This window comes from Dreissena polymorpha, chromosome 5 (genome assembly GCF_020536995.1).
Source record: "Dreissena polymorpha isolate Duluth1 chromosome 5, UMN_Dpol_1.0, whole genome shotgun sequence".
In the NCBI taxonomy this organism is placed as follows: domain Eukaryota; kingdom Metazoa; phylum Mollusca; class Bivalvia; order Myida; family Dreissenidae; genus Dreissena; species Dreissena polymorpha.
Genome location: NC_068359.1, coordinates 68,844,763 through 68,857,248, shown reverse-complemented (window position 1 = coordinate 68,857,248; position 12,486 = coordinate 68,844,763). Strand labels below are relative to the sequence as shown.

At 37.1% G+C, this 12,486-nt stretch overlaps 1 protein-coding gene across 1 annotated transcript in view; it reads left to right on the top strand.

Annotated features, from left to right (window-relative positions):
- The window catches only part of LOC127832172 (pleckstrin homology domain-containing family M member 2-like), a 42,997-nt gene that overhangs the window by 21,493 nt on the left and 9,018 nt on the right, over positions 1-12,486 (top strand). The window contains exons 7-14 of the mRNA XM_052357471.1: positions 1,961-2,145; positions 3,302-4,719; positions 6,951-7,131; positions 7,657-7,729; positions 8,274-8,429; positions 8,620-8,708; positions 9,807-9,939; positions 11,078-11,244. Coding sequence (XP_052213431.1) covers positions 1,961-2,145; positions 3,302-4,719; positions 6,951-7,131; positions 7,657-7,729; positions 8,274-8,429; positions 8,620-8,708; positions 9,807-9,939; positions 11,078-11,244 — 2,402 coding nt within the window. The remainder of the gene's footprint in view (positions 1-1,960; positions 2,146-3,301; positions 4,720-6,950; positions 7,132-7,656; positions 7,730-8,273; positions 8,430-8,619; positions 8,709-9,806; positions 9,940-11,077; positions 11,245-12,486) is intronic.

The following is a 12,486-nucleotide window of genomic DNA, read 5'->3' as shown; positions in this document are numbered from 1 at the left end:
TTTATTGAAAGCTTAACTACCTTGAGGAGATGCGCATGTTATTTGTGGGTTCTGGTTAGATGATTTATTTAGAGAGTTATGGCCCTTTGACATTTTTAAGTTGCTAAACCATTCATCGTATTATTTGTCCAAAGTTATGCCCCTCAAGACGTTTCCTTTTATCTGAATATAAAGTGCAATATTGTGACAAAAAAAACATTTGAGGAGCATCACCTGTCACAGACGGTTTCTTGTTTAGAGAGTTATGGCCCTTTGAAATTTTTAAGTTGCTAAACCATCCATCGTATTATTTTGTCCAAAGTTATGCCCCTCAAGACGTTTCCTTTTATCTGAATATATATTGCAATATTGTGACAAAAAAAACCTTTGGGGAGCATCACCTGTCTCTGACGGTTTCTTGTTTGGATAAAATGCTCAAACAAATAAGATTAATGTTAGTGTGGCATTAATTCAAATTTAAAAAACATACAAACTGATTGTTAAGCTGGTCGACTGCTTATTATGCGTGAATTTTGGGAAAATGTATTGATGTAGATTGCACAGGTGGTTGATATGTAACCTATATAAATGGGTGTAAAGGCACAAGAGAAAGGACTGCGCCAAGATTAATTAAATGTGTATTGAGATATTTTATCAGTTTGTTGTACCCCCACACACACATCCCAAAGTAAAGGGGCTATTCTGTTTTCCCAAGTTATGCCCCTTTTTTAACCGATAATTTCTGTAACATTGTTATTGTTACAGAAGAATGAATTAGCAAAAATGAACATCTCTGAAAATACTGCACCCAAATGTGTTATATTTCTTAGTCCTGACCAAAGGGTCATAAGTGGAAACGGCTAGTGTGTCAATTATTAGTAGTTACTTACACAGAAAAGTAACTTAAAAATTAGTTCCTCTGAAACATAATGCCCAGAGTTTTAATATATGGTATGTAAGATTGTATTCGGGTACTCTATAAACTTTGTTTTAAAAATGCGCCTGAGATTAAGACTGGCCACGCCCCAGAGTCCAATTGTAATTGTTGCAACTTGCTATATATGACTTCATGCCGTGTCAGGGACAGAAGAGATTATTATGTGATAGTCAAGATGGCGACGTCCATGACAAGACAGGTAGTTTTTTGCTGTTTTATACCTTTTATTTCTTTTGTTTACATTTTAAATGATGCTCACTTTCCAGCCATATTGGTGAGAAAAGTGATTTGCCTATATTTCGTATTAAAATTCGCTTTATATCTCGACTTTACTTACAACAAATTTTCTTAGTTGACCTGTCATCCCACTCAAATATTTTGTAGCGAATAAAGTCGAGATGGAGCAAATATTAATACGAGATAATGGCTAGTTACTTTATTGGTGATATGGCTGTAAAGTGAGCAGCATTTAAAAATTAATAAAAGCAATAAAGGGTATAACAGGGTGAAAAATGCCTTTCCCGGCATGGGCGTCGCCATCTTGACTTTTGTGTGATTACCCCCTTTAAGGGAACATTAATAACTACTGTCACAAGTTCAAGTTATACTTGTTTTACTTATTATTTTGATCTTGTAGTATATATGATGGTGTTGTGATAAAGTTATTAGCCTTTACACTTTCGTTGTCAGTTTAGACATAGTAGTTCTGTTTGTTCTTTTTAGGACACACAAATTTGTAGCATGGATTGTTAGAGTGGCCTACTGTGACTGTGTTTTGTTCCATGGTAGCATCATTAAAAACAAAAATTATAATACATATTAAAACATAAATAAATAAATGATTTTTATTCATTCCTTGTACATAAAAAAAATCTTTTCTCTTGTGCTTTTTTGCTTTACCAGCAAATTTGTAGTTTTAGAATTGTAATCAACATTTTTGTAGTGTTAAAAATGTTATTAGATTTTTTGGAGTTTTATAAATGTAATAATTTTTTTTTGTATTGTTAGAAAATTTAACTTCCCACGACAATTTTTCCTCTGCAGACTGTGTTCGAAACTGGCAGCTCTTCGTATTACAAACCGGACAAAGATTCAACCAGTCAAAGCAGCGATGACCTGAGTACCAGTCAACGCGTGTCACCATCACTCGACAGTGGGATTCATTCAGACTGGAACTACCGACAGCGTAGCATAACACCCATTGACTCCATGAATAACTCACGTACTAGGTGTGTAGAACCTTTAACGTTCACATTTTTAGCTTGGCTGTTTTCGGAGAAAACCCGAGGTATTGTCATAGCCAGCTCGCCGTGTCCGCCGTCTGTGTCAAGGTTTGTAAAGGTTTTTAACATTGGCTCTTAAATCAAAGTCCTTCCACCTACAACTTTGAAACTTCATATGTAAATGCACCTTGATGAGTTCTACACGCCACACCCATTTTTGGGTCACTAGGTCAAAAAAATATCTGACAAGCTTTCGCAGCCGAGCGTGGCACCCGTTATGCGGTGCTCTTGTTATATGTTTGTAGTCAAATAGAAAATCAAATTTAATTAAAGACCTTTCTAAAGACATTTTAGTTCTAAAGGCGTCATTAAAAACCGTAAGATACTGATGAGCAGCAAAGAGCACAAAACTAGAACAGACTGTGAGTTACTCACAGGCTGTTCTGGTTTTATGATGTATGCATATAGTTATTTTCACTTTGCTTCTGAGTGGAAAAGGGTTAAGTGCTTGCCTTTGCTTTTGAATATTAAAGGTTTAATCTTCCCGTTATCAAAATTGTTGATTTTTTACTAGACTACTGATCAATCATAAATAAGTCGGACATAAATTTTGGTAGATTTTTTGTATTGACAGATCTACGAATTTAACACAAACTTAATTTAAAATGATAGATGCAAATTGCTCCATTTCTTCAAAATCAAAAATTCACAAAAAAAGTCATGTTTTGAAAAAACAAAGTTCATGCCAAGAATTTTAATTACTTAAGGGTATTTGGGATTTAAGTCATTATTGCACAACATATACATTTGCTTGACATATTTGACTTGATTTAAAACTATTCAGGATTTGTTGTAGTAAAGCTATTAATTGGCAAACTTCCACTTCAACTTAAAGTTATACAGTTTGATAACTCTAATTTCTGAATGCTGGATAGTGGCAGTCTTTTAACAATTTACATGAAGTAGAAGTAGTAATTTTCACTGTTCACATTGGTTTCCTGTTTTTTGAAGTTCATTAAACAGATTTTCAATAAGTTTTTGCAGTTTTCTTTATGCTGATATCAATGAAAATTTACTGGAATCATTTGTAAAAAAATTCATCGGACAGGTCTTTTTAATGAATAGATTATTGTATTTTCTTTTTTCAATATTTTCATTTTAGTCAAGACTTAGACGGAGAAGAAGATTCTTTAGAGGTGATCCACTTGAGCAAAAAAGGCAAAGCTCACAAACGCAAGAGGAAAAAAACATTCAACTCAGTGTCTGGATTCTCAGAAATTGATATCGCAGAGGGAGAGGTACCCGCAAGTGCCATTCACGGGCCGGTTATAGCAATCCCTCCAATAGACGACTTCAAACTTGCGAGTGCAATAATGAACAATCAGAACAACAATGACGAAAATAATGTTAAAGATTTGGAATCTGATGATAAAAATTGTGAACGGATAGGTGAGAGGCTTCCTGGAGATGGTAACGAACTCTCCAGTAGTCATCAACCCCATGCAAATGGTCAGTTTACTCTAGGCGGTAGCAGTGATGACTCGAAAAAGGATAAAAACGCATCAATGTTACATAGTTTAGAGGCTCCAAAGATTACAACTACTAGTAGTAGTAATATGCATAATAACATTAGAGATCATAGCAGCTTTGGGCATCAGAGTCTAAGTCACGGTTTAGAAATTAGTAGTCAGGGTGGCAACAGAAGTCGATCTAGTTCCTCGTTAGGGATTCATCATGAAATGGACCATTCTGGACGAAAACGAAGTGAAAGTGTGAAAAGTGATAAAACTATGGAGACGGAGAAGTTTAATCAAGATGAACAAACTGTCACTAAGAGTTTTACTGATCAGATCAAGTCAAAGGTGCAAAATATTATCGATAGCGGTGAAGAAATGGAGCATAAAGAAAATTCAGTGAAAAGCAATATTAGTGAAATAGAAAGGAAAGATTCTGATTTGTTTCAGTATTCAACAGAAGAGTTTAGAGATTATAAGGGAGTGTATGAGGGGGGGACCTGCGATGAGCTAAGTGATCAGAAAGTGCCAAATGGTGATGTTTTAAAAGAGAAACCAGTTGGGCCCAGTATATACAGTTCTGTAATTGGATCCGATGAAAATGAAAGTGATGAGGATGACTTAACTGTTGCAGGCAGCAAAATGGCTGGAAATAATGCAAGTAATCAGTTAATAAATGGAAAATCTGTGTCAAATTCCCCTGTGATAAAATTTGAAATTTTTAATAGTCATAGTACACCGTCTGTGTTGAATACTGGGAAGGATCGATTTTCCAGTAGAGGTGTGGCCTCATTGCATCCTTTAGATTCAAATCCAGTCAATAGGAAAACGCCTGATCCTCTATCAGCCGATCAGAACAGGAGTAAGTCTGTGATGTCATACCAATCCATTTCTGATTTGGCAGACATCACTTTGAAAGTGACCAATCAGAAAGCAGATAACAGGCCAGCTAGTGCTGTATCATCCAATGGGAGCGGAGGATTCAAACCATCCCAGTCTCCATATGCAATGTCAGAAGAGGACAGAAGCAGTCAAGCATCCCAGTCTTCTAGCACAGATCTTGAAGGTTTGTATTTTAAACTGTGTGTTAGTGGGTAAGAGGTAATGGTCCAAGGCCTGTCCTTACTGTTTTGTGAAATCACGATACCAGTTAAATTGCTAATTTTAGCATCAATTTATTTTTAGATCGGGAAAAATTATAATGTCTTGATAAATAACTATTGAATTATTGTAATGATAAAGCTACACAAAACAGAAAAAACAGCTTTATTTTAAAACATCTGAAAAGAAAACCATCAGTTGTGGGGAAAACAAACTTTTTGGCTTAAGGCAGTACGACAAAATAATGGCTTTAAAATCAGCGAAAAAAAGGCCTGTGGTAACCAAGATGTAAAAATAAAAACTTTAATGTTTTCTTTTCATTACCAGAAGTAGCATTGAGCAAGCAAGAAGCATCTTAGTTGAAACACCCGCTGCAGTTGAGCAAAATTTCAGCATATGTTTTTGTGCCACACTTTATACTGGCAGATTCATAATTCAGCTTCTTTTCAATTATAGATGCAGGTATATATTGCTTTGAACCTGTCTGTTGTTGGATAGATGGCTCAGTCTGTAGATCATTCATTTCTGAACAATACCTAGCAACCACTAATCTGGGACGACACTTTACACTTTAACTGCAATTTTGTTAATAAGAGACTTACTTCAAACAACATAATAACGTAAAATTGGAAAGTGTTGGACAACACTTAAGGCACATGCATGAATCCCAGTTTTCCCAGCACAAGGCTAAAAAAAACAGCAGCTTACTTTCATGATACTTCCATGAGACTTTTAAAGTTTACTATAGCTCATCATATTAGGGCATTGTACACATTTGCAGTTGTGTGTGTTATGAAATAATAAATGAACACAATAGTTTTGATCTTGATCTCCATGAATTTTGTAAAAACCCATCTAATCTATCGGTACAAACAAAGCTGACCCCTTTTATATACAAATGATAGTTTCAGTAAGATATTTATAGTTGATAAGGTTTGTCATTTATTATGCCCCTCTTCGAAGAAGAAGGGGTATATTGTTTTGCACATGTCGGTCCGTCCGTATATCCGTCCACCAGATGGTTTCTGGATGATAACTCAAGAACGCTTACGCCTAGGATCATGAAACTTCATAGGTACATTGATCATGACTGGCAGATGACCCCTATTGATTTTGAGGTCACTAGGTCAAAGGTCAAGGTCACAGTGACTCGTTCTTGGATGCAGTTTAGGACCACATTTGCAGATTATATTATGTACTGGTGTCGTGGGTCTCCGTCCCCACCAGATGGTTTCTGGATGATAACTCAAGAACGCTTATGCCTAGGATCATGAAACTTCATAGGTACATTGATCATGACTGGCAGATGACCTCTATTGATTTTCAGGTCACTAGGTCAAAGGTCAAGGTCACAGTGACTTGTTCTTGGATGCAGTTAAGGACCACATTTGCAGATTATATTATTTGTACTGGTGTCGTGGGTCTCCGTCCCCACCAGATGGTTTCCGGATGATAACTCAAGAACGCTTACGCCTAGGTTCATAAAACTTATAGGTACATTGATCATGACTGGCAGATGCCCCCTATTGATTTTCAGGTCACTAGGTCAAAGGTCAAGGTCACAGTGACTCGAAATAGTAAAATGGTTTCCGGATGATAACTCAACAATACTTACGCCTAGGATCATGAAACTTCATAGGTACATTGATCATGAGTGGCAGATGACCCCTATTGATTTTCAGGTCACTAGGTCAAAGGTCAAGGTCACAGTGACTTGTTATAAGTAGCAAAAAACAAAACAACACCAATTTCCCAATGGTGGTCAAAACTACCCATTTTTTCCAATCCAAAGGGCTGGGCCCCATTATCAAAATGGTGAAGAAAAGGTGATTAAATATAACATATATGATCTAGTCTCATGAAAGTATCATACAAGTAAGCTGCTGTTATTGTCCCCTACCGGTGAAACCGGAGGGGACTTATGGTTTTGTGCTCTGTGTGTCCGTCAGTATGTCAGTCAGTCAGTCTGTCACACTTTTCTGGATCCTGCAATAACTTTAAAAGTTCTTAATATTTGTTCATGAAACTTGAAACATGGATAGATGGTAATATGGAGATTATGCACATTATTTCATTTTGTCCTACGTCGATAATTCTGTTTGCTATGGCAACAAATATAAAAAAAATAAATTCTGACAATGGTGGAGTTTCACTGGTAGGGGACCATATTGCTTGACAATAGTCTTGTTTATTCAGCCTCCGGACAGCAGCAAGTACTGCAAGCAAAGGTGGAAGAGCTGATTGAAAAGAGGAAGTTGAACCAGTACACCCACCTGACCTTCGAGGAAGAGGACGGGGATATAGAGGAGGAGGGCAAGGTCAAGGTCACCAGTCTCACACGACCAAGGAGTACCAATCTGTCGCCAGGCGAAGTGGAGTATGAATACGGTCTTTTAATTAGTTGTGTATTATGAATGGGAATGAAACCAGTCTGTTGGCTGGAAATGTGGAGCATGGATACTGTGTTTTAATTAGTTGTGATTTGCTCTATGTACAGGCTAATGAGGGATGACACTTTCGGCTTTGCTACGATGAGACTTATATTAAACCAAATATACCATAAAAGCGGAAAGTTACATCCCTGATAAGCCTTTGCAAGGATCTGTTAGTTGTGACTTATGAATAGAAATGAAAAGCAGTCTGTCAGCTGGAGAATTTGAGTGTTATATATTTTCAGACTTGTTAATAGGATTGAGTTTAGCCCAGTTATTTAAATTTTGACTTATGACGGTATTTGAATCGAGATCAAGTCAGGTCTTTCTTGCGACTTATTGATACAAATTAGTACCAGACCAGTCTATGATAAGTTGTGATTATAAATCCAACAGCATCTCTCAATTAAATAGACTCTTACAGATGTAATCAAATAGACCCATAGAGCTTTGTGACTCACATTTTGTAGGTTAGATAACAACACCATGCTGTACCTGATGTTAGACATAGTGGACAGCGAGGAAGAGGAGACCATTGTCAAGGTAATGGAATTAACAATTAGCCTGGCACTGGGAAAACAGGGCTTAATGCATGTGCCTAAAGTGTCGTCCCAGATTAGCCTGTGAAATCTTCACAAACTTTGCAGGGATTACACTTTCCCCTTTTATTTTTATTTTTTATTATGAAGGAAGTCTCATCTAAACAAAAATTTCACTCAGATAATTTGCTAAGTAATTTCATAAGAAACACAATTGTTATTATTTTTTTGTATGTTCCTAAAGTTGTTTCGTATTTCAGCTGTTAATTTTACAGATCAACTGATAATGTCATATTTCACAACTTTTTTGTTTCATATTGCAAGTGTTCATTCCATTTTTGTGTAGATTTTGTGCGTTTTTCATATTTTTACTTCATAAATTTGTTTTAAAATGTTATTTGTTGCAAAGGGCAAGTTGTAGCCAGTCTATGCTCTCTCATAACTATGTTGGTGTACAATCCATAGTTCACATGTTTATATTAAATAATTTGAAATATTTCAGATTCTGTATTTCATATGTTTACTTAATATTTGGTGTTATATTTCAGATGTTCACGTGTTGTCAAGGTCACACGGAGGGCAAGGTTAGGCCTGTCTATGCACTGGTTACCAGCAGGTCCTTGTACCTGCTGGAGCGACAACAGGGCAAGAAGAAGTTCTCAAAGACCGCAGCCATAACGTTCTCAGACATTGACTTTGTGTCGGTGAGTGAACATGCCATGTACTGCAAACTACTGTATCTGCTAAACATTTGTATTTGAGATACAATAGTTTTTCCCTTAGTACGCACTATGTGTTGCAGTATTAAATAACAGAATTGACATTTCATCAGCTCTGGGCTGTCTTGCTTACAGTTGCCGTTGAGACTGTTTCTTACATGTGGGTTGGTTTCAGATTGGGTGCCAGAACCAGATACTCAACATCGCCTGCAAGAACAAGCGTACGAAACACTGGCTGACTATTGGGGAGGAGAGAACCACAATGTATGTGCTGCTTACATGCAGTTATGACAGTTAAATCATTTTAAATTATCTCCGCTCTGGAAAAACAGGGTCTAATGCATATGTGAAAAAGTGTCGTCCCAGATTAGCCTGTGCTGTCCGCGCACGCTAACTAGGGACAACACTTTCCAATTGTATAGTATTTTTTGTTCAAAGGTAGTATTTTCTGAACAAAAATCCATTCTTGGTGGACCTATTGGCTGGCAATGAAATCCTTTATTCAACCATCCTCCCTCGACCTGTGTTCTGAATAGGGCAGTTGTCAATTACTGGCTTTATTGCACTTAGTAATGGTAAACCATTTAACCAAGGAAAAGTGTAAGTTGGTTAATGACTTCGGCAATGTAAGGGAAAACTAGGACATGGCTTTGGGTACCATTTTCTTCAAATTATTTTATACTGGTTTGTTATTTTCTATAAAAAAAATACTTACACTTGGAAATGTAATTGAATTTTATGTATCAGTTTCTATGAAGTACATGTATTTGTTTTGTTATAAATTATTATTAAAAGCACCTTCAAGATTTTGCTACTCTCTAAAGGTAGCTTCAACTTTGATCACATCTCGTTGAATGTGAATACATATCGGTAAATGAAAACAATTTTACCAGTGTAGCTTTAAGTAGACAATATTCAGTTTTAGTGTTTTATTCTTTGTGTATAACTAAAGTAATCTAGCATGACCCAAGGAGGCCCAAAAGATCAATAAGGAAGTCTCTCTTTGGTTGTTAAAAAGTTGAAACATTTGAGCCGTGTTCTGAGAAAACTTGGCTTAATGCATGTTCCTTACGTGTAGTCCCAGATTAGCCTGTTCAGTCTCTACAGGCTAAATGTTGACGGAAATTTCCGCTCTCATTGTTTTTTTATTAAAAGAAGTTTCTTCTAAATAAAAAACAATTTAGGTGGAATGTGTGCTTTCTGATTAGCCTGTGCAGACTGCAAAAGCTAATTGGTTATGACACTTTACGCGCATGCAGTAAGCCCATTTTTTCATGAACAAGGCTCAATTTTGCAAGCTTTTTTTATGTATGATAAAGCATTTGTAAACAACTTGCTGCATTTGTTTGTTCCCACTCTCAGAGCACTAGTGGACTGCCTGGCATCAAGCATGGAGAAATCTGAAATGAAGCCTGGCCGTCTGGTTGTGGACACGGGCAACACGATACAGAAGATAGCATTGCAGAAGTACATAGCAGCAGAGTGCAAGTGTGAGGTGAGAGATTTTATTTGAGGCGCATTCTGAGAAAACTGGGCTTAATGCATGTGCGTAAAGTGTTATCCCAGATAACACACAGTCGCACAGGCTAATCAGGGAAGACACTTTCCGGCTAAAGTTGATTTTCGGTCAGGAGGGACTTCCTTGAAACTAAAAATACCTTAAAAGCGGAAAGTGTTGTCCCTGATTAGCCTGTGCGGACTGCACAGGCTAAATTGGGATGACACTTTACGCACATGCATTAAGCCCAGTTTTCTCAGAACGAGGCTCATTTGTATTTTTTCAACGGTTTAAAAGAAATGATAGGGGATATTTGTATACTTGTTTGAGCCTGACTATAAATACATCTTACAAGTTTTACAACAAAAATTATAAATATATGAATGCCATGATAAGAAATTAATTTAGTCAGTTTTTTTGGGAGGTGGGTTCTACAATACTATATGTGGGGCTAGTTGAAATTCCAAGCATAAGACAAAAGATTTACTGGTACTTGTATTTACCTATGATCAGTTTCATGATCTGCTTGCATGTACATAATAGTCTTGCTGTCAGAGTCCAGAGCTGCTATGTGATTCTTGATAACAGAAGTGTGAGATACGTAACTTGCCTATTGTGCTAACCACTTCTAGTCATGTTGGCTCTGAATCAATTGAGCCTCTTGGACAAGTGGGCTGAATGGATGTGCGTAAAGAGTCCGCTTTTATGAAATGATTTCATTTATTGAAAGTCTCTGCATAACAAAAATCCAGTTTAGTCAGAAAGTGTTGTTCCTGATAAGCCTGTGCAGACTGCACAGGCTAATCTGTTGCAACACTTTGTGCACATAAATTAAGCCCAATTTTTCCAGACCAAGGCTCAATTATTGCATGCATTCATGTTAACACCCGCTACTCACTTACATGAGTCTTTCCCTTTGATGCTTAGTTTGGTGGAAGAATGACTCGAGCAACTCGAGGAACTATTAATTGAAATAGCAAGGCAAGGAGACACTAAACTTGTTTCTTAAAGCTAAAATAGCTTCCCTATTGAGGTCCCATCAATATTCTTTAGACTACGCATCACATATTTAAATAAACAAGAACAAACAACAATGTTTACAACCTATCTCATGCATTACATGACCCTCTTTTAGATGGTTGACAGTGAGGTCGTGTGCTACTCTCTCGTTCACTGGGAGGACCCGAAGTGTGACAAAGGCTCCTGTGAGTGGGACCGGGAGGGAATGTTGTTCTACAAGTCTCAGGAGACTGTCAACATCCTGCGCACACAGACCTGGCGCTCGGGACATGCTGTACTCAAGTAAGCAATGTTAACCATTGGGACGAATAATGTCACCTGTTGAAAACCCTACTATGCAGGACATATTTTGGAAGTAATTTCAGTCTGCATTGTGTTTCAAATATTCTTTTTCACACTTCCTTCAACGTAGAAAAGACCTTCATTAAAAGGTATAACATATTGTCGATACTTAGACTTTGTATGAATATTATTGTTTTCTTTTTAGCTCACCTGATTGCTCAGGTGAGCTTTTGGGATCGGTCTTTGTCGGTCGTCCGTCCATCCACATTTGGTTGTAATCACTCTAGAGGCCACATTTCTTGTGCGATCTTCATGAAACTTGGTCAGAAGATTTGTCCCAATGATACCTTGATCAAGTTGGAAACTGGGTCATGCTGGGTCAAAAACTAGGTCACTAGGTCAAAAAAAAACAAAAGAAAAGAAGAAAAAAAACCTTGTAAACACTGTAGAAGTCACATTTCATGCCTTATCTTCATGTAACTTTGTCAAAATGTTTGTCTTAATGATATGTTGGTTGAGTTCAAAAGTGGTTCCGGTCCGTTAAAAAACATGGTCGCCAGATGGCGGGGCAGTTTTCCTTATTTGGCTATAGAGAAACCTTGTAAACACTCTAGAAGTCACAATTTTTGCCCAATCATCATGAAACTTGGTAAAAACAATGGTTTTATTGATATCTCGGACGGGTCCGAAAATGGTCCAGATCGGTAAAAAAAAATGGCCACCAAGGGGCGGGGCAGTTTTCGATATATGTATATAGTGAAAACATGGGAACACTTTAGAAGTCATATTTTTGGTCTAATCGTCATGAAATTTGGTCAGAACATTTGTTTCCTAGATATGTGAGTTAAGTTCAAAAATGGTTCCGGTTGGTTGAAAAACATGGCTGCTAGGGGGGGAGGGGGCACATTTTTCTTATATTTATATAGTTAAAAAGGCTTGTGAACACTCTATAAGTCACATTTTTTGCCCAATCATCATGAAACTTGGTGAAAATATTGGTTTTATTTATATCTCAGATGAGATCGAAAATGGTCCCGATCGGTAAAAAAACATGGCCGCCAGGGGAGTTGGGCAGTTTTCTGTATATGACTATAGAGAAACCTTGTTAACACTCTAGAAGTCACATTGTTTTCCTAATCATCGTGAAACTTAGTCAATACATTGGTTTCATTGATATCTCGGACAAGCTGGAAAATGGCTCAGATCAGTGAAAAAAAAACACTTTTTAGCTCACCTTATTGC